The sequence below is a fragment of the Pseudophryne corroboree genome, chromosome 7 (genome assembly GCF_028390025.1).
Source record: "Pseudophryne corroboree isolate aPseCor3 chromosome 7, aPseCor3.hap2, whole genome shotgun sequence".
NCBI classification, from domain to species: domain Eukaryota; kingdom Metazoa; phylum Chordata; class Amphibia; order Anura; family Myobatrachidae; genus Pseudophryne; species Pseudophryne corroboree.
Window position 1 is genome coordinate 292,521,716 of NC_086450.1, and position 21,104 is coordinate 292,542,819.

General features: G+C 43.9%; 2 protein-coding genes across 3 annotated transcripts in view; one reads left to right on the forward strand and one right to left on the reverse strand.

Moving 5' to 3' along the window:
• The window catches only part of GSG1L (GSG1 like), a 421,789-nt gene that overhangs the window by 267,237 nt on the left and 133,448 nt on the right, over positions 1 to 21,104 (reverse strand). For both annotated transcript variants that reach the window (XM_063934232.1, XM_063934231.1), the window contains exon 2: positions 1,578 to 1,625. In XM_063934232.1, coding sequence (XP_063790302.1) covers positions 1,578 to 1,625 — 48 coding nt within the window. The remainder of the gene's footprint in view (positions 1 to 1,577; positions 1,626 to 21,104) is intronic.
• Positions 17,936 to 19,708, forward strand: LOC134945141 (putative nuclease HARBI1). Its single transcript, XM_063934230.1, has 3 exons — positions 17,936 to 18,984; positions 19,065 to 19,436; positions 19,521 to 19,708. Coding segments are annotated over exons 1-3 (1,137 nt in total). The 5' UTR covers positions 17,936 to 18,221; the 3' UTR covers positions 19,523 to 19,708.

The following is a 21,104-nucleotide window of genomic DNA, read 5'->3' on the forward strand; positions in this document are numbered from 1 at the left end:
TCATCTCCGGCGGCCGCGGGTCTAATAGGGGGATGTGCCGTCCGTGAGCCAATTAGAGCTCACGGACGGCACTTCTCCCTATCAGACCCGCGGCCGCCGGAGATGATGCAGCAGGAGGGACACAGGGAGGCGCGGCTGTGCCCTCCGTGTCCCTGCAACAACCGGCGGAGGGAGGGAGAAAGCAGACTGACATGCGGACGCTCGTCCGCATGTCAGTCTGCTGTAAATCAGTGGCGCCCCCGCAGCCCCTCGCCCCCAAGCCACCGCGAGGACTGCGGGGGCAGTAGTTACGCCACTGAGTAGCACCTATGTGTGCAGTCCAGTTTAGGCCAACCCCCCCCCCCCCCAACCCCATGGACTGTGCTCAGTAGCACCTATGTGTGGAGTCCAGTTTAGGCCAAACCCCCCCCCCCCCCCAACCCCATGGACTGTGCTCATTACAAAAATGCTATTTTTGTAACACGCCAGTTGCTTAGGTTATAACACTAATTAAATATATTTAGGAGCGCATATACAGTAAATGCCAGCTTAAGTAATCAAAAAAGAGTTGATATACTATTTATTCTGTCATGCTACCATATCAGGAACGTAAGATGACATAAGAACATTTATTATATAAAGTACTGTTATATCATGTGAGGTAATATTCAAAAATAACCTAATACAGGTTGAGTATCCCATATCCAAATATTCCGAAATACGTAATATTCCGAAATACGGACTTTTTTTGCGTGAGAGTGAAATAGTGAAACCTTTGTTTTTTGATGGCTCAATGTACACAAACTTTGTTTAATACACAAAGTTATTAAAACTATTGTATTAAATGACATTCAGGCTGTGTGTATATGAAACATAAATGAATTGTGTGAATGTAGATACACTTTGTTCAATGCACAAAGTTACAAAAAATATTTGCTAAAATTACCTTCCGGCTGTGTGTATAAGGTGTATATGTAACATAAATGCATTCTGTGCTTAGACTTAGGTCCCATCACCATGATATCTCATTATAGTATGCAATTATTCCAAAATACGGAAAAATCCGATATCCAAAATACCTCTGGTCCCAAGCATTTTGGATAAGGGATACTCAACCTGTATATAGTTTTATCCATATATTATATATTACATACTGTAGTTGTATCCATATATTACAGATCACATGTAGAATTAAGATATAAAACAGACATTTTAGGTAAATAAAATAAACCAATATCTTTTTTTAGGTACCTGCTGTAATGTTCCCCTATAATTAATTATGTGAATTCCTATTTTAATAAATGCTTATTTTGTTTTCACTAAGAATTAAACAGATTGTTTATAGTCAAATATGATTTGAGAACATATCTCCTAATTCTATCATAGTTCTGCATTCAGCATCTGAGCTTCCCTGGCAGCAATAGGAGGCAGATTCATGGACTGCCAGTTGGCAGCTTTGGGTGAGTAAATTGCAGGCCCTGGAGTGGTATATTAGGAGTACATTACCAAAAATCCCACACATTTTACCTACATTTTAGCTGCTAGTCACATATTACAACAAGTTCATATAATGATAATATAAATAATGCAGTATTTACCTTTTTCAGATGCAGGGGCAAGGTCAATAAAGCTTCGACATTTTTCACCTTTAAATAAAAACAAAAACTTTCAGTAGTATTCAGTTCATATACGTATGATATATTATTTTGCACTAATCATTATGGTTCCATCGTTAACTAAATGAATGCCCTATGCTACAAATACATATACAGTATAAAGTCCTGAAACAAAGTTTTTTCAAAATTGCTCCTCAAAATTGTACTTACAAATTGCATTCACTAATTAAGCCATAATTGTGACCATAAAAAAAAAAAAAAACAATTATCATAAAATGCATGATGGTCAGAAAAAGTAGTTAATGCGCTGTGCTTATGCCACACACACATCACAGATGCTTATACCCCACTTGTGCCCATTTTTTAAACCATTATTTCTTCTATGTGCAATAAACGCATTCAGAATAATACAGCAATTAAACTTAAAATCCCTTAGTGATACAGCAGAAACAAGCCCTGTCACATGTATATAAAACAAAATGCTTAAATATGAACATAATAACAGGATATATGACAAACAATTAACTCCCCAATTAGCAGCAGCGGATCATGCACAAACAGTCACTAGCTTAGGGGTGGGCAAAATACGGCCCGCGGGCCGGATGCGGCCCGCAAACCGATTCTGCACGGCCCACTGCCTCCCACCAGCGAGCAATGACAAGCGGCCCGACTGGCTGAGCTGGTTGTCATTGCTCTGCACTGCAGTCAGTACCTCCAAGCTGCCAGCGGCGCCTCTCTCCCATGCTGCTGCACGGCGCCTGCGTTGTAGCAGCCTCCTCCTCCCGCCTCCAGAGTCCCCAGTGACACGGCTGTGTTCAGCCGAAAAGGGGCGGAGCTACGTGCCGATGAGGGGCGGGGCTACACGGGACCTCAGGGGGCGGAGCTACACGGGACAAGAGCCAGACTGCTACAGATCCATCCTTCCTGCCACAGCCAGCCAGATCAGTAAGTTAATGGGAAAAGTGAGTGAGAGAAAGAAAGTGTGTGTATGTGTGTGTGTGTGCGAGTGTGTGTGATAGTGTGCGTATATTTGTGTGTGCGGGCAGTGGCGTCAGACTGTTTTTAGGTTTGGGGGAGAGATCTTTAGCTCTCGCTGTACCAACCCCTCCCGTGTTCTGTCACCAAGTCACCCCCGAGTTCTGTCACTGTGTCACCCCCCCCCCCGTGTTCTGTCACTGTGTCACCCCCCCCCCTCGTGTTCTGTCACCGTGTCACACCCCCGGGTTCTGTCACCGTGTCACACCCCCCGTGTTCTGCCACTGTGTCACCCCCCCGTGTTCTGTCACCCCCCCCCGTGTTCTGTCACTGTGTAACCCCCTTGTGTTCTGTCACTGTGTCACCCCCCCGTGTTCTGTCACTGTCAACCCCCCGTGTTCTGTCACTATGTCACACCCCCCATGTTCTGTCACTATGTCACCTCCCCCGTGTTCTGTCACTGTGTCACACCCCCCGTGTTCTGTCACTGTCACCCCCCGTGTTCTGTCACTATGTCAACCCCCCATGTTCTGTCACCCCCACCGTGTTCTGTCACAGTGTCACCCCCACCGTGTTCTGTCACTGTGTCACCCCCCCGTGTTCTGTCACTGTGTCACACACCCCGTGTTCTGTCACTGTGTCACACACCCCATGTTCTGTCAGTGTCACCACCCCTCCCAGTGTTCTGTCACTGTGTCACCCCCCCGTGTTCTGTCACTGTGTCACACACCCCATGTTCTGTCACTGTCACCACCCCTCCCAGTGTTCTGTCACTGTGTCACCCCGCCGTGTTCTGTCACCGTGTCACCCCCACCGTATTCTGTCACTGTGTCACACACCCCGTGTTCTGTCACTGTCACCCCCCCCCTCCCCGTGTTCTGTCACTGTGTCACCCCCTTCCCCCCGTGTTCTGTCACCGTGTCACACCTTTCCCCAGGGGCCATAAGACACTGGATAATTTGCTTGCTGCACAATAATTATCCTAAATAAAATGTTAATGTGTAAAAGGGGGCTCTACCTGCCGTAATGTGTGTAAAAGGGGCTCTACCTGGTGTAATGTGTGTAATAGTGATGAGCACCGGCAATTTTTCGGGTTTTGTGTTTTGGTTTTGGGTTCGGTTCCGCGGCCGTGTTTTGGGTTCGAATGCGTTTTGGCAAAACCTCACCGAATTTTTTTTGTCGGATTCGGGTGTGTTTTGGATTCGGGTGTTTTTTTCAAAAAACCCTAAAAAACAGCTTAAATCATAGAATTTGGGGGTCATTTTGATCCCAAAGTATTATTAACCTCAATAACCATAATTTCCACTCATTTTCAGTCTATTCTGAACACCTCACACCTCACAATATTATTTTTAGTCCTAAAATTTGCACCGAGGTCGCTGGAAGACTAAGCTCAGCGACCCAAGTGGCCGACACAAACACCTGGCCCATCTAGGAGTGGCACTGCAGTGTCACGCAGGATGGCCCTTCCAAAAAACACCCCCCAAACAGCACATGACACAAAGAAGAAAAAAAAGAGGCGCAATGAGGTAGCTGTGTGAGTAAGCTAAGCGACCCTAGTGGCCGACACAAACACCTGGCCCATCTAGGAGTGGCACTGCAGTGTCACGCAGGATGGCCCTTCCAAAAAACACCCCCCAAACAGCACATGACGCAAAGAAAAAAAGATGCGTAATGAGGTAGCTGTGTGACTAAGATAAGCGACCCAAGTGGCCGACACAAACACCTGGCCCATCTAGGAGTGGCACTGCAGTGTCACGCAGGATGGCCCTTCCAAAAACTACTCCCCAAACAGCACATGACGCAAAGAAAAATGAAAGAAAAAAGAGGTGCAAGATGGAATTGTCCTTGGGCCCTCCCACCCACCCTTATGTTGTATAAACAGGACATGCACACTTTAACCAACCCATCATTTCAGTGACAGGGTCTGCCACACGACTGTGACTGAAATGACGGGTTGGTTTGGACCCCCACCAAAAAAGAAGCAATTAATCTCTCCTTGCACAAACTGGCTCTACAGAGGCAAGATGTCCACCTCATCATCATCCTCCGATATATCACCGTGTACATCCCCCTCCTCACAGATTATCAATTCGTCCCCACTGGAATCCACCATCTCAGCTCCCTGTGTACTTTGTGGAGGCAATTGCTGCTGGTGAATGTCTCCACGGAGGAATTGATTATACTGTAATTCATTTTAATGAACATCATCTTCTCCACATTTTCTAGATGTAACCTCGTACGCCGATTGCTGACAAGGTGAGCGGCGGCACTAAACACTCTTTCGGAGTACACACTTGTGGGAGGGCAACTTAGGTAGAATAAAGCCAGTTTGTGCAAGGGCCTCCAAATTGCCTCTTTTTCCTGCCAGTATAAGTACGGACTGTCTGACGTGCCTACTTTGATGCGGTCACTCATATAATCCTCCACCATTCTTTCAATGGGGAGAGAATCATATGCAGTGACAGTAGACGACATGTCCGTAATCGTTGTCAGGTCCTTCAGTCCGGACCAGATGTCAGCATCAGCAGTCGCTCCAGACTGCCCTGCATCACCGCCAGCGGGTGGGCTCGGAATTCTGAGCCTTTTCCTCACACCCCCAGTTGCGGGAGAATGTGAAGGAGGAGATGTTGACAGGTCGCGTTCCGCTTGACTTGACAATTTTGTCACCAGTCTTTGAACCCCAGCAGACTTGTGTCTGCCGGAAAGAGAGATCCAAGGTAGGTTTTAAATCTAGGATCGAGCACGGTGGCCAAAATGTAGTGCTCTGATTTCAACAGATTGACCACCCGTGAATCCTTGTTAAGCGAATTAAGGGCTCCATCCACAAGTCCCACATGCCTAGCAGAATCGCTCTGTGTTAGCTCCTCCTTCAATGTCTCCAGCTTCTTCTGCAAAAGCCTGATGAGGGGAATGACCTGACTCAGGCTGGCAGTGTCTGAACTGACTTCACGTGTGGCAAGTTCAAAAGGTTGCAGAACCTTGCACAACATTGAAATCATTCTCCACTGCGCTTGAGACAGGTGCATTCCACCTCCTATATAGTGCTCAGTTGTATAGGCTTGAATGGCCTTTTGCTGCTCCTCCAACCTCTGAAGCATATAGAGGGTTGAATTCCACCTCGTTACCACTTCTTGCTTCAGATGATGGCAGGGCAGGTTCAGGCGTTTTTGGTGGTGCTCCAGTCTTCTGTACGTGGTGCCTGTACGCCGAAAGTGTCCCGCAATTCTTCTGGCCACCGACAGCATCTCTTGCACGCCCCTCTCATTTTTTAAATAATTCTGCACCACCAAATTCAAGGTATGTGCAAAACATGGGACGTGCTGGAATTTGCCCAGATTTAATGCACACACAATATTGCTGGCGTTGTCCGATGCCACAAATCCACAGGAGAGTCCAATTGGGGTAAGCCATTCTGCGATGATCTTCCTCAGTTGCCGTAAGAGGTTTTCAGCTGTGTGCGTATTCTGGAAAGCGGTGATACAAAGCGTAGCCTGCCTAGGAAAGAGTTGGCGTTTGCGAGATGCTGCTACTGGTGCCGCCGCTGCTGTTCTTGCGGCGGGAGTCAATACATCTACCCAGTGGGCTGTCACAGTCATATAGTCCTGAGTCTGCCCTGCTCCACTTGTCCACATGTCCGTGGTTAAGTGGACATTGGGTACAACTGCATTTTTTAGGACACTGGTGAGTCTTTTTCTGAGGTCTGTGTACATTTTCGGTATCGCCTGCCTAGAGAAATGGAACCTAGATGGCATTTGGTACCGGGGACACAGTACCTCCAACAAGTCTCTAGTTGGCTCTGCAGTAATGATGGATACCGGAACCACGTTTCTCACCGCCCAGGATGCCAAGGCCTCAGTTATCCGCTTTGCAGCAGGATGACTGCTGTGATATTTCATCTTCCTCGCAAAGGACTGTTGGACAGTCAATTGCTTGGTGGAAGTAGTAAAAGTGGTCTTACGACTTCCCCTCTGGGATGACCATCGACTCCCAGCAGCAACAACAGCAGCGCCAGCAGCAGTAGGCGTTACACGCAAGGATGCATCGGAGGAATCCCAGGCAGGAGAGGACTCGTCAGAATTGCCAGTGACATGGCCTGCAGGACTATTGGCATTCCTGGGGAAGGAGGAAATTGACACTGAGGAAGTTGGTGGGGTGGTTTGCGTGAGCTTGGTTACAAGAGGAAGGGATTTACTGGTCAGTGGACTGCTTCCGCTGTCGCCCAAAGTTTTTGAACTTGTCACTGACTTATGATGAATGCGCTGCAGGTGACGTATAAGGGAGGATGTTCCGAGGTGGTTAACGTCCTTACCCCTACTTATTACAGCTTGACAAAGGCAACACACGGCTTGACAAATGTTGTCCGCATTTCTGTTGAAATACTTCCACACTGAAGAGCTGATTTTTTTGGTATTTTCACCAGGCATGTCAATGGCCATATTCCTCCCACGGACAACAGGTGTCTCCCCGGGTGCCTGACTTAAACAAACCACCTCACCATCAGAATCCTCCTGGTCAATTTCCTCCCCAGCGCCAGCAACACCCATATCCTCCTCATCCTGGTGTACTTCAACACTGACATCTTCAATCTGACTATCAGGAACTGGACTGCGGGTGCTCCTTCCAGCACTTGCAGGGGGCGTGCAAATGGTGGAAGGCGCATGCTCTTCACGTCCAGTGTTGGGAAGGTCAGGCATCGCAACCGACACAATTGGACTCTCCTTGTGGATTTGTGATTTCGAAGAACGCACAGTTCTTTGCTGTGCTTTTGCCAGCTTAAGTCTTTTCATTTTTCTAGCGAGAGGCTGAGTGCTTCCATCCTCATGTGAAGCTGAACCACTAGCCATGAACATAGGCCAGGGCCTCAGCCGTTCCTTGCCACTCCGTGTGGTAAATGGCATATTGGCAAGTTTACGCTTCTCCTCCGACGATTTTATTTTAGATTTTTGAGTCCTTTTTTTACTGATATTTGGTGTTTTGGATTTTACATGCTCTGTACTATGACATTAGGCATCGGCCTTGGCAGACGACGTTGATGGCATTTCATCGTCTCGGCCATGACTAGTGGCAGCAGCTTCAGCACGAGGTGGAAGTGGATCTTGATCTTTCCCTATTTTTGGAACCTCAACATTTTTGTTCTCCATATTTTAATAGGCACAACTAAAAGGCACCTCAGGTAAACAATGGAGATGGATGGATACTAGTATACTTATGGATGACGAGCGACTGCCGACACAGAGGTAGCTACAGCCGTGGACTACCGTACTGCGTCTGCTAGTATAGACTGGATGATAATGATATAAAAAATATATATATATCACTACTGCAGGACAGGTATATATTGTATAATGACGGACCTGCTGGACACTGTCAGCACTGCAGACTCCTAAACTACTAGTATGAAGAAGATAGAAAAAAAAAACACCACAGGTAGGTATACAATTATGGACGAGCGACTGCTGACACAGAGGTAGCTACAGCCGTGGACTACCGTACTGCGTCTGCTAGTATAGACTGGATGATAATGATATAAAAAATATATATATATCACTACTGCAGGACAGGTATATATTGTATAATGACGGACCTGCTGGACACTGTCAGCACTGCAGACTCCTAAACTACTAGTATGAAGAAGATAGAAAAAAAAAACCCCACCACAGGTAGGTATACAATTATGGACGAGGGACTGCCGACACAGAGGTAGCTACAGCCGTGGACTACCGTACTGCGTCTGCTAGTATAGACTGGATGATAATGATATAAAATATATATATATATCACTACTGCAGGCCAGGTATATATTGTATAATGACGTACCTGCTGGACACTGTCAGCACTGCAGACTCCTAAACTACTAGTATGAAGAGGATAGAAAAAAAAACCCACCACAGGTAGGTATACAATTATGGACGAGCGACTGCCGACACAGAGGTAGCTACAGCCGTGGACTACCGTACTGCGTCTGCTAGTATAGACTAGATGATAATGATATAAAAATTATATATATATCACTACTGCAGGACAGGTATATATTGTATAATGACGGACCTGCTGGACACTGTCAGCACTGCAGACTCCTAAACTACTAGTATGAAGAAGATAGAAAAAAAAAACCCACCACAGGTAGGTATACAATTATGGACGAGCGACTGCCGACACAGAGGTAGCTACGGCCGTGGACTACCGTACTGCGTCTGCTAGTATAGACTGGATGATAATGATATAAAAAATATATATATATCACTACTGCAGGACAGGTATATATTGTATAATGACGGACCTGCTGGACACTGTCAGCACTGCAGACTCCTAAACTACTAGTATGAAGAAGATAGAAAAAAAAAAACCACCACAGGTAGGTATACAATTATGGACGAGCGACTGCCGACACAGAGGTAGCTACAGCCGTGGACTACCGTACTGCGTCTGCTAGTATAGACTGGATGATAATGATATAAAAAATATATATATATCACTACTGCAGGACAGGTATATATTGTATAATGACGGACCTGCTGGACACTGTCAGCACTGCAGACTCCTAAACTACTAGTATGAAGAAGATAGAAAAAAAAAAACACCACAGGTAGGTATACAATTATGGACGAGCGACTGCCGACACAGAGGTAGCTACAGCCGTGGACTACCGTACTGCGTCTGCTAGTATAGACTGGATGATAATGATATAAAAAATATATATATATATCACTACTGCAGGACAGGTATATATTGTATAATGACGGACCTGCTGGACACTGTCAGCACTGCAGACTCCTAAACTACTAGTATGAATAAGATAGGAAAAAAAAAACCCACCACAGGTAGGTATACAATTATGGACGAGCGACTGCCGACACAGAGGTAGCTACAGCCGTGGACTACCGTACTGCGTCTGCTAGTATAGACTGGATGATAATGATATAAAAAATATATATATATCACTACTGCAGGACAGGTATATATTATATAATGACGGACCTGCTGGACACTGTCAGCACTGCAGACTCCTAAACTACTAGTATGAAGAAGATAGAAAAAAAAAACCCACCACAGGTAGGTATACAATTATGGACGAGCGACTGCCGACACAGAGGTAGCTACAGCCGTGGACTACCGTACTGCGTCTGCTAGTATAGACTGGATGATAATGATATAAAAAATATATATATATCACTACTGCAGGACAGGTATATATTATATAATGACGGACCTGCTGGACACTGTCAGCACTGCAGACTCCTAAACTACTAGTATGAAGAAGATAGAAATATAATGAATGACGGACCTGCTGGACACTGTCAGCAGAATGCGTTTATAGAATAAAAAAAAAAAACACCACACGAGTGTTTAACTTTTTCAGGCAGACAATATACTGGTGGTCACTGCTGGTCAGTCACACTGGCACTCTGGCAGCAAAAGTGTGCACTGTTAAATATGTACTCCTGCTATAACTGCTCCCCAGTCTCCCCCACAATTAAGCTGTGTGAGCAGTGAGCACTACTCAGCACAGTCAGATATACATAGATGATATTATCATGCAGCACACTGAGGCTGAGCACAGATGGTATGTGACTGTGTATCGTTTTTTTTCAGGCAGAGAACGGATTATATTAAATAATAAATAAAACTGGTGGTCACTAGTATAACTATCAGCAAAACTCTGCACTCTCTGAGTACTCCTAATGCTCCAGTAAATCAAGTGTCTCACTCTCTATCTAAACGGAGAGGACGCCAGCCACGTCCTCTCCCTATCAATCTCAATGCACGTGTGAAAATGGCGGCGACGCGCGGCTCCTTATATAGAATCCGAGTCTCGCGATAGAATATGAGCCTCGCGAGAATCCGACAGCGGGATGATGACGTTCGGGCGCGCTCGGGTTAGCCGAGCAAGGCGGGAAGATCCGAGTCTGCCTCGGACCCGTGTAAAAAGCGTGAAGTTCGGGGGGGTTCGGTTTCCGAGAAACCGAACTCGCTCATCACTAGTGTGTAAGTGGCGCTGTGTGGCGCAATTTGAATAATGGAGACTATTGTGCAGCCTAGTATGAATGTATTATTTTTTTGCCCACACCCCTTCCACATGAAGCCATGTCCCTATATTTTTGGCAAGTGGGGGGAGCTGCTATTTTGTATGTGGCCCTCGGATACTGACAGGAAATGTCAAGTGGCCCCTCAGCTGAAATAATTGCCCACCCCTGCACTAGCTAGAGCTGACGATGCTCATCATCATCAACACTTTTAGATGCATATAAACCAAGCCTTGAAGGTACAGGTTCCTTGCAAACATTGGTGTTTCTATAATGGGTGCAATAGGAGCCCCTGGGTACAGGGGGACCCACACTGCACCCATATTTCAATACTTACCTTTTTGGAGTCCAGCGTCGGGTGCTGCAGTTGCAGAGCAAATCACAGCCAAAACGGCAATCAAATATGTGCAGTAGTCACAATGGTCTCCAGAACATGGCGGGCGCCATGTTTCCAGAGACCTACGCATGCGCAGAAGACTCCAGCACAATGCCGTTGAATACTGCGCCGTGCGGAGGAGGGGGCCCACCTAGAGGGGCACACCGGCCCCTACCTCTGTTAAAACGCCCCTGCTTTCAAAATACTGATTGTACCTACAGTACTACAATGAATTCAAATAATATGTACTGTACTACCTTTTTACATAGTCTTTAGTTTAAAAAAAAATTGTAAAGTCAAAGCACAATAATTATTACACTAATTTATCACAGCTCATAGTGTCATTTGCTTGCTAATTTCACCTAAAATTTTGCAAAATTATTATATATATTTCTTTGAAACGAACAAGTTTTCTATGTTTAATGACAAGCACAGAACCATTCTTTTTGAAACTTGAAAGAGATTCTGGCAAAACGATAATATATGTTGGTTACTCATTCAAAAACCTGCAAACATCATTTACAATGTATTGGATGGAAATACTGGATGTGTGTACAGGCTTGAGGATGTAGCAGAGTTTCTGTACACTCCAGTGGATGCAGTACAACTACAGACAGATAAGTTACTTAACCAGTGGAGTGATTTTACTGAAGATAAAGCAGGTGCAGCCGTACTCACTGTTATACATACTGGTAGATGGCACAGAGCTTGAGAGGAGTGAGGTGTCACAAAGCTCACCAGCCGGTAGGTGTATGTGGGTAAATGGGTGGTGGTGTAAGATGCTGGAACTCATTGGAGCTATGTGGAAGGCTACTGTCTCCCATTGTGGCAGTCCTCCTTGGAGGAGCAGCAACATGAAGTCTGAGCAGTAGTGCACTACACTTTCAACACAAAGCACTTTTCTTAATGTGTTAGAGTGGTTCATGCACTGAATCTCAAAGTACCTGCATACTCTGTTGATGTATGCTGTACAGTATGTGGATTGCATCACTGCTATCCACCTGTCATACAGGAAGTGATATGTTACATATGAAGTGCTGCTGCAGTTGTTGGTCATTATGACTTGCAGATAGTAAAGTCACACTTCTGCAGTTCTTCAGAGTCCTGTAGTGATTTTCACACAGATTACTTTACATATTCTTTGTTTTCAAGTGATGCCACCACAAAACATATTTCAGTGTGCAGAGAGCTGGAAAATTCTCCAAGCCAGGGATTGCTGGGTAACACAATAATCTCATGCAGCACCTTTCCTTCAAGCTCATTATTTAACCAAAAGAAAAAAAAAAATATTGGTTATTATGCAGGAAATTTACACAATTCACTATAACTATGTGCATTTCTGGGTTTGACAAACAGCTGAAATCAAGTAAATACTTCTTGTGGAAAAAGTTGTTTGCAGCTTATTATCATAGTAAAGCACAATGTAATGAAGCTTGAGAAATATACTCCCTAGTTCAACTCTTTTTGTTTACTATGAAAACTGCACAGCCAAAAGATCAGCAGAAAAAATATGTACTAACTTCACGCTTATGCAGAATGAATATATTTAAATGTTTTAAATATTTATTCTTTTATAATATAAATAACATGAAATCAGCAGTTCAATTTCAGTGATTTAACAATAAAATGCAGTTCAAGTTAATCATATATTAAAAACAATCACTTTACAAATATCCACATTAAATAGCAGTTTTCATGTTTAGTACCTGGGTCCAATAATACATATACACAGAATGTCCTGCACGCTCGCCCACCCTAACGTTATAGTGGTGGTGGGGGACCCAGTGTTTTCCACAGAGTGGAAATGATAGCACTCTCCAGACTTTTAAATTTCAAAAAGCAAGATATATTTATTCAGAAAAAATCTTCACATACCAGTTCCATATAGTATCACCAACGTTTCGGTCTCACTCCGGGACCTTTCTCAAGGTGAGCAGCAGAAATACAAAGTCAGCGTAGTCACAAGCAAAATATACAAAATGCACGTGGGGGAACTGGAACTGAGGACTAAGCCTCCCAGACCCCTGTTATATAACTGGTCAATAGGGAGCCAAGACTGCCCAGCAGTCCAAAATTATTAATTGTACAGTATATGCAAATAAAATGACATCACTGTCAGACATGGTGACCAGAATCCTAGCTCTTCAGCCAACTAGGGAAGTGTGGAATGCACTGTATGTAGCTGCTGATTGGATGAAAGCTGCTGTCAAATCAAATCAGCTGCAACATGCAGGGCATAGCTACAGAGCTGCTAGCATTATTCTCCCACCCAAGATGGAGCAAAGTTATAAAACATAAATCTATCAACAAACAGACTCTGAAAATAAAAGTGGTAAAAATAAATGAAAATGAGTTGTGATTATAAACATTGTGTCATTTAACATTTTATACTCTAACATTTACATTTTTAGTCCCACAGGGTTGTAGCCCATTAATGTCTTCAATTAGTGTCCAAGTTTTCTGGTCTCACTTTACCAGGTAACAAACTCTGCACTTAGAATGGTTGCTATTTTCTAAGGGTCTTTATTACTTCTCCATTGCATCACAAAGAAAGAATGTTTGTTGCAACACAGGTGATTACACTGAAGTTTGTGAAGGCACCATTCTTGAAAAATATCCTGCTACTAAATGATCTTCTTACTCTACCCAAGAGAGCACATCATTTTCACTGGGGGCTACACTAGTCTAGAAGATTATAAAGATCTGTTTATACGGAGAGAGTTAGAGACACCTGGGGAATGATTAGGCCTTAATGGCTGTATATAGTCCACATCTAAAGCGCTTATTTCTGGAGATGGTATAGAATAAATAATGAGATGATGGTTGATCCATCAAGTATAATACTCAGCTGTGTAGGTGCCAAGAGGAGATCCAGCTGTTAGGTGAAAGCGTGAGTTCCACGACCAGGGCCACTGAAAACAGCCATGTACCCAGGTACTGAGCCCCCCTCAGATCCAGAGAGGAGTAGCTGGCTGCCACACAGAGATACATTTGTCTTCCTCAGCAGCTGGGCTGGGCTTATGTTGGGCCCCTTCAACAAGCCTGTGCCCAGATAATTAGTACCCCCTTTATCGGCGACCATAGGTATGACTGTTAAACACTTATTAAAGTTGCCAAAACTACAAGTTTGAAGTACTTCTGCTTCACTTAAGTTCTTTAAAGGCTAATTCTTAATATTCATAATGGGAACATTTAAATGTTATAGATCATGGGGATGCAGTTAGTATCCTGGTTGTCGGGATCCCAGCGATCAGGAGACTGGCGCTGGAATCCCGACAGCCGATGAAATGCCAATAGATGGAATCCCACTCAGTTAGTGGGTCCACGCCACCAACTGATTGGGAATACAATCTGTGGTGAGTGAAGCGAGCCACCAGGCCTGAAACATGGCAAGCCTAGCAAGCCCGCGAGGGGATTCGCTGCTGGGATTCCTGCAGATGGGTTGCCGCTGTCGGTATAGTGACAGCCAGAATCCCATCTGCCAGTCAAACGTATGTATTCCAGATCATGTTGCCACTGCTGCACATTAAATTTGGTCTTATTTCATTAAATCCATGGACAAAGATGAATCAACTTTCGTATACCTCAGGGTCAAATTTCATAAACTTCATGAGACCAAAAAAAAGGAAGGTTTTATCATTGACTTCATTGATTTTATCAAAGACTTCTTACCAGGGAAATTAAAACATGGTGGGAAATAAAAGGCCTGGAATAATATATCACAGTTAATAGGATACCCAGGGGCCTAAGACTTTTAAAAAGACCCACATTTGGCCTAGAAAATCAAGAATTCATCAAGAATTGGGACGAGATTCTCCACAATTGTTCCATAGATCTCATGAAGCTTATCATTATAGAAAAAAGGAAAACCCTAACCAAGATTGAAGAAGATCTCTCAACTAACGAACAACAATTAGTGGTCCACAAAGATAAAGATGAATTTAGAGCCAATGATACAACACTGACGAAGAAACTTGAACGTATAGAGGAGGAAGTTATTAAAGGCAAACAAAAGAAATTCTTCAGAGACAAACAAGACTACCTGAATAACCGCATCCAAAATTGGAGCAGATTTCAAGAGAGAAAACATCAGATCATTCCGGTCTTTCAAGATCCAAGAGCGAGAAAATGGAAAACCACTCCATACTATCAAAAGAGGAATACCGGCCAGAATCAATTCCGACAACAGGGACAACAAGCTAGAGAAAAGATCAACTCTCCATATCCCACCTATGTGAACACTAATAACAGATTTTCAGCACTTCAAAGATGCGATTCAAATAGTGATTCTGATTTTTTATCTCCAGAACCTACCGCAGAAAATCAATTCTCCACAAGGAAAACCTTTTTCAGAGAGAGGTTCAAGGGAAGATCTCCCCTAAAAAGAGGCCTACAAGAAGAAGAGGTACTCGGGGCGGACGCAGGAAGACTGAACAAAAGACGTCACCTTTAACGAAAGACCCAGTCGAGCAAGGTATCTTCAATTTATCCAGTCATGAATTAAAGAAGGATGAAATTGCTATTCTAAGTAAGGGACTTAAATTTGCCCCATCTAAACAGATGAATAAATTTGACACTTACATTGACATAAATAAATTTGCTAGATCACTGACTCTCAAAAGACATTTTGCTAAGAAAGAGCAGGATGCGGCACATACAGAACCATCTAAATCAGGCTTTAAACGGAAATCAAAATTCTATCCCTTGGAGTCTAAAGGTAATTACATCAACGTCTTTCAGGAACTTGTTAAAAAGGATATATGCGACATGGATTTAACACCACATCCCTATTCGAACTTGAAAAACAAGGAAAAAGAAGCACTTAAAGGTCTACAGGATAATAAAAATATCGTGATAAAGCAAGCGGATAAGGGAGGCGGTATAGTCCTCTTGGACAGGGAAGCATATGAACAAGAAGCATATCGCCTACTGAATGATACTACATCATATAAAAAACTTTCACAAGACCCCACTAACCCCTTCATCGAAGAACTACGACCAATACTACTCCATTACTTCCATAACAACACATTGGATAAAAATGAATTCCAGTTCCTAATGATGACAACCCCGGTGATACCTACATTTTATTATCTACCTAAGATACATAAGTCATTAACAAGTCCACCAGGGAGACCTATAATTTCGGGCATCGACTCTCTCACAAGCCATCTTTCAGAATATATCGATATTTTTTTGCAAAAATATGTTATGTCTTTACCATCTTATCTGAAAGATATGGGCAATGTGATTAATATTCTGAATATATCTGAAATTGAATGGAAAGAGAACTACATCTGGATTACCATTGACGTACAAAGTCTATACACTTGCATCAAACACGAGAAAGGCATAGAATCCTTTAGAAAATTCATGGATAGAGACCTGGAGATCACAAGAACCCACAAAAACGCAATCTGTGACTTTATGAGATTCACTCTTAGCCACAATTATTTCATATTTCAGAAAACCTTCTTTCTACAAACTTGCGGAACCGCAATGGGCACTACCTTCGCGCCCAGCTTTGCCAATCTGCTGATGGGATCGTGGGAGGAAGAATGCATCTACAACAACAATCCATACCTTGATAATTTGATCATCTACAAGAGATACATAGATGATATCTTGATCATTTGGAAAGGAGACCTTGACCTGTTTAAAGCCTTTTTAGGTACATTGGAATCCAACAACTATAACCTAAAATTTACACATGAAATCAATAAAAAACAAATTAATTTTCTGGATTTAACCCTGTCAAATAGTGGAACACAGATCGTCACCAGCAATCACATTAAAAACGTTGATACCAATAGTTACCTTCACTTCAAAAGCTGTCATGCAAAAAACTGGAAAACAAACATCCCCTACTCCCAATTTTACCGCATTAACCGGAACTGCAGCGACAGACAAGACTGCGAGAATCAACTAACTACATATGCCAACAGATTTAAGGAGAGAAAGTATCCTGATATCGTGATTAATAAAGCACTGGAGAAAACAGCCATTACATCTAGACAAGAACTTTTCAGCAAGAACATCAAAGAAAAAGACAAAAATGTCACCCCCTTTATTACCACTTTTAGTAATCAAGAACACCAAATCAGGCAATCCATTAAAAAACATTGGGATCTCCTTTTGCTTGATCCTATCCTTAAAGAAATACTTCCTTCCAGACCAGATATAGTCTTTCGGAAAACAAGTAATTTAAAGGATATTCTGGCTCCCAGTCACTTGCCAACCAAAACCATTAACACAAGAAATACCATCGGAACCTGCAAGGGCTGCTACAAATGCGGCAACTGCAATATTTGCATATTTCTTCATCCCAATAGAAAAAAATTCTTCAACCATAATAACACAAAGGAATATTTCATCAAAGATTTCCTTAATTGTAACTCCACAATGATCATATACCTATTGGAATGTACTTGCGGACTAAAATATGTGGGCAAAACAAAGAGGATTCTAAAACTGCGGATACAGGAACACATTAGAAATATCAAAAATAATCATACAGTATCCAAACATTTTATAGATAAACACAGATCGAACCCAGAGGAGATCACATTTAAAGCCACTGAATGGGTCAAACTTGGAGACAGAGGAGGAGATAATGGGGTATATGCAATTGCGGTCGAATTTCAGAAAAAGTCGAATTCCGGTACGTTTTCGCCTCAAAAAATCAATTCGCCTATGCAGTACAGTACTTTTTCGCAAAAAAACGGACATTCAGAATTCGACTTTTGTCAATTCGACTTTTTTCGCATTCGACTTTTCTGCAATGGTACAGATGCTGCAATTCGCCCCAAGCATATTCAATTCAAGTTTGGAAATTCGCCTGCAGTACTTTTCGACCGCAAATTCGCCTATTTCAGTCCGCCTCAGTTGACTGGCGGGTTCTCAAAAAATTTTTTTAGAACATCATTTTTTGGGATATTTGAGGATTGCTAGTAGCATATCTATTTATATTTGAAAGGATTATCTACTTGGTTTGTCTTTTTTTGCTTCACAAGTATTATTTAATTGATTTTTTAAAGGAATATTTTTTTCTTCAATCTCCTGAGGGAATTTTACCCATGATTCCACAGTTTTACCCAGGATACACTTCTGCAAAGCCCCTCCTATCTCCTCACTCCTGGGTTTGAGACTACAGGGAGAAGGAGCCATTTTACAGTCAGCTCTGTGGAATCGTTTTTTTAGGAAAATCCCTGCGTTTTAAAACACATTCCTATTTTTGTACTGACTACAATGATGGAGCCTTTTTCTGACCAGATTGTGTTGTTCATGCTGGCTGCAAGTATGATGGAGGAAGAAAGTGCTGATGAACATCAGGATCCAGGTCAACAAATGTCTGCATTGGGTGAGCCAGTATTGCGGGTTTCATTTCCACGTCCACGCCAGTATCGCACTAGGCGTGAACTGGAGGATCTCAGCGAGTTCGAGGTGATACAAAATTATCGCTTATCGACTCGCGACATATATTCGCTGTACGCTCTGTTGGAGGCCGACTTGGAACCTCGGGCACGGTCAAATCGTGCAATCAGCGGTTTTCAGAAACTGCTGGGGACGTTACATTTTTTGGCGTCAGGCACATTCCAGCCTACACTGTCTCAAACATGCGGTTTTTCTCAGTCGACACTGTCGCGCTGTATAACCCAAGTCATTAGGGCTTTCCGCAAATTGACGATCCAGTACATCACATTTCCAGAGACGGACAGCGAATGTCGTGAGATCAAATTAGGCTTTTTCAACAAATACAAATTTCCCAATGTGCTGGGCGCGATTGACTGTACCCACGTGCAGATCAGACCGCCACGGAATTCAGAGGAATGTTTTCGGAACCGAAAACAGTTCCATTCCCTGAACGTGCAGGCGGTCTGTGATGTAAACATGAGATTTTTGAACATTTTTGTGGGATTTCCTGGATCATCTCACGACTCCTTCATCCTAAGCCAGTCATCGCTGTTTGACAAGTTCGAAACAGGAAACATGCCTGGTGGCTGGCTGTTAGGTATGTATTTTCATTTTTTTATTATTATTTTTTTTATTATTTTTTACAAGTACCTAACATTTTTTTTATATTTTCTATAGGCGATGCGGGTTATCCAAACAAACCGTGGCTGTTGACCCCATTGTCTAATCCTGTTGGTAGAGCAGAAAAACGTTACCAAGAGACACACATTGCATCGAGGGGAGTAATTGAGCGTGCCTTCGGTGTACTTAAAAGCCGGTTTCGATGTTTAGACACTTCCGGCGGTGCTCTTTTGTACTCACCGTCGAAGGTTTGCGGCATGGTAAATGCATGTTGTATTTTACACAACATATGTGTCGCAAACCGTTTGCCGGTGACTCTTCGTCGTAGTGCTTTCCTACGCGGGAACCGGTCTTCTGCTCTACCGGTGGGTATGGGCGAAGGAGAGGATTCCCGGCGGACAGTGATACAAAATTTTTTTGCAGTTACCTGTGAGTATACTGACAACATTTGTATTATCGTGTAAACTGACATTGGATTTTTTTTTTAAAAACCTCTTCATTTATCTATTACAGAGTTTTACATCCTGTTGATGTGTATCCCCAGGCCGTGTTTATACAGTTTGTTCCCCCCTGTTTTATCCTGTTTGGTTACCGCAAATATTTGACCCTTTTATCCAACTCTACCATGGGCGACCTAATGGTGATGTGGACCTGACCCTCCGCCATGTAGCAGACAACCCCCTCAGGTGAGATGGATTGCCCAGAACTACCTTTGTCCAAAATCACCCCGGCATGTCCAAAGTGCAGCACTCCGGCATTTGCAAGACTGCACATCCAAACATTCCCTCCTGATACACCAATGCTGGTCAGGGAATGTTTGGATGTGTAGTGACGCAAGTGCCGGAGGGTTGCATTTGGACCCACTGTTCCCCGCTTGTGCTGTGTGGACTGTATGTACCTCTTCTTTCCAGTCCCAGGGTGACACTATTACCCACATCTGGAAGCTCATACTGTTCTCTTCCACAGGTCCTGCGGTGTATCTTCCCAAGTGGCGTGGATGTGAGGAGACACGCCATTTCACCCGATGTTCCATGGGCGACCTAATGGTGATGTGGACCTGACCCTCCGCCATGTAGCAGACAACCACCTCAGGTGAGATGCATTGACCAACAAGACTCCCTTGTCCAAAATCACCCCGAAATGTCCAAAGTGCAGCACTCCGGCATTTGCAAGACTGCACATCCAAACATTCCCTCCTGATACACCAATGCTGGTCAGGGAATGTTTGGATGTGTAGTGATGCAAGTGCAGGAGGGTTGCATTTGGGCCGCTGCAACCCGCTTGTGTTGTGTGGACTGTTGTATGTACCTCTTTTTCCAGCCCCAGGGTGACACTATCACCCATATCTGGAAGCTCAAACTGTTCTCTTCCACAGGTCCTGCGATGTATCTTCCCAAGTGGCGTGGATGTGAAGAGACACGCCATTTCACCCGATGTTCCATGGGCGACCTACTGGTGATGTGGACCTGAACCTCCGCCATGTAGCAGACAACCCCCTCAGGTGAGATGGATTGCCCAGAACTCCCTTTGTCCAAAATCACCCCGGCATGTCCAAAGTGCAGCCCTCCGGCACTTGCGTCACTACACATCCAAACATTCCCTGAAACACCAATGCTGGTCAGGGAATGTTTGGATGTGTAGTGACGCAAGTGCCGGAGGGTTGCATTTGGACCCACTGTTCCCCGCTTGTGTTGTGTGGACTGTATGTACCTCTTCTTTCCAGTCCCAGGGTGACACTATTACCCACATCTGGAAGCTCATACTGTTCTCTTCCACAGGTCCTGCGGTGTATCTTCCCAAGTGGCGTGGATGTGAGGAGACACGCCATTTCACCCGATGTTCCATGGGCGACCTAATGGTGATGTGGACCTGACCCTCCGCCATGTAGCAGACAACCACCTCAGGTGAGATGCATTGACCAACAAGACTCCCTTGTCCAAAATCACCCCGAAATGTCCAAAGTGCAGCACTCCGGCATTTGCAAGACTGCACATCCAAACATTCCCTGAAACAGCAATGCTAGGGAATGTTTGGATGTGTAGTGATGCAAGTGCAGGAGGGTTGCATTTGGGCCGCTGCAACCCGCTTGTGTTGTGT

Bases quoted from the DNA above. Each gene is read 5' to 3' on its own strand.
- LOC134945141 (XM_063934230.1), top strand. From the start codon at position 18,222: ATGATGGAGCCTTTTTCTGACCAGATTGTGTTGTTCATGCTGGCTGCA. The intron at 18,985-19,064 runs GTATGTATTTTC...TATTTTCTATAG, and splicing joins GCCTGGTGGCTGGCTGTTAG to GCGATGCGGGTTATCCAAAC.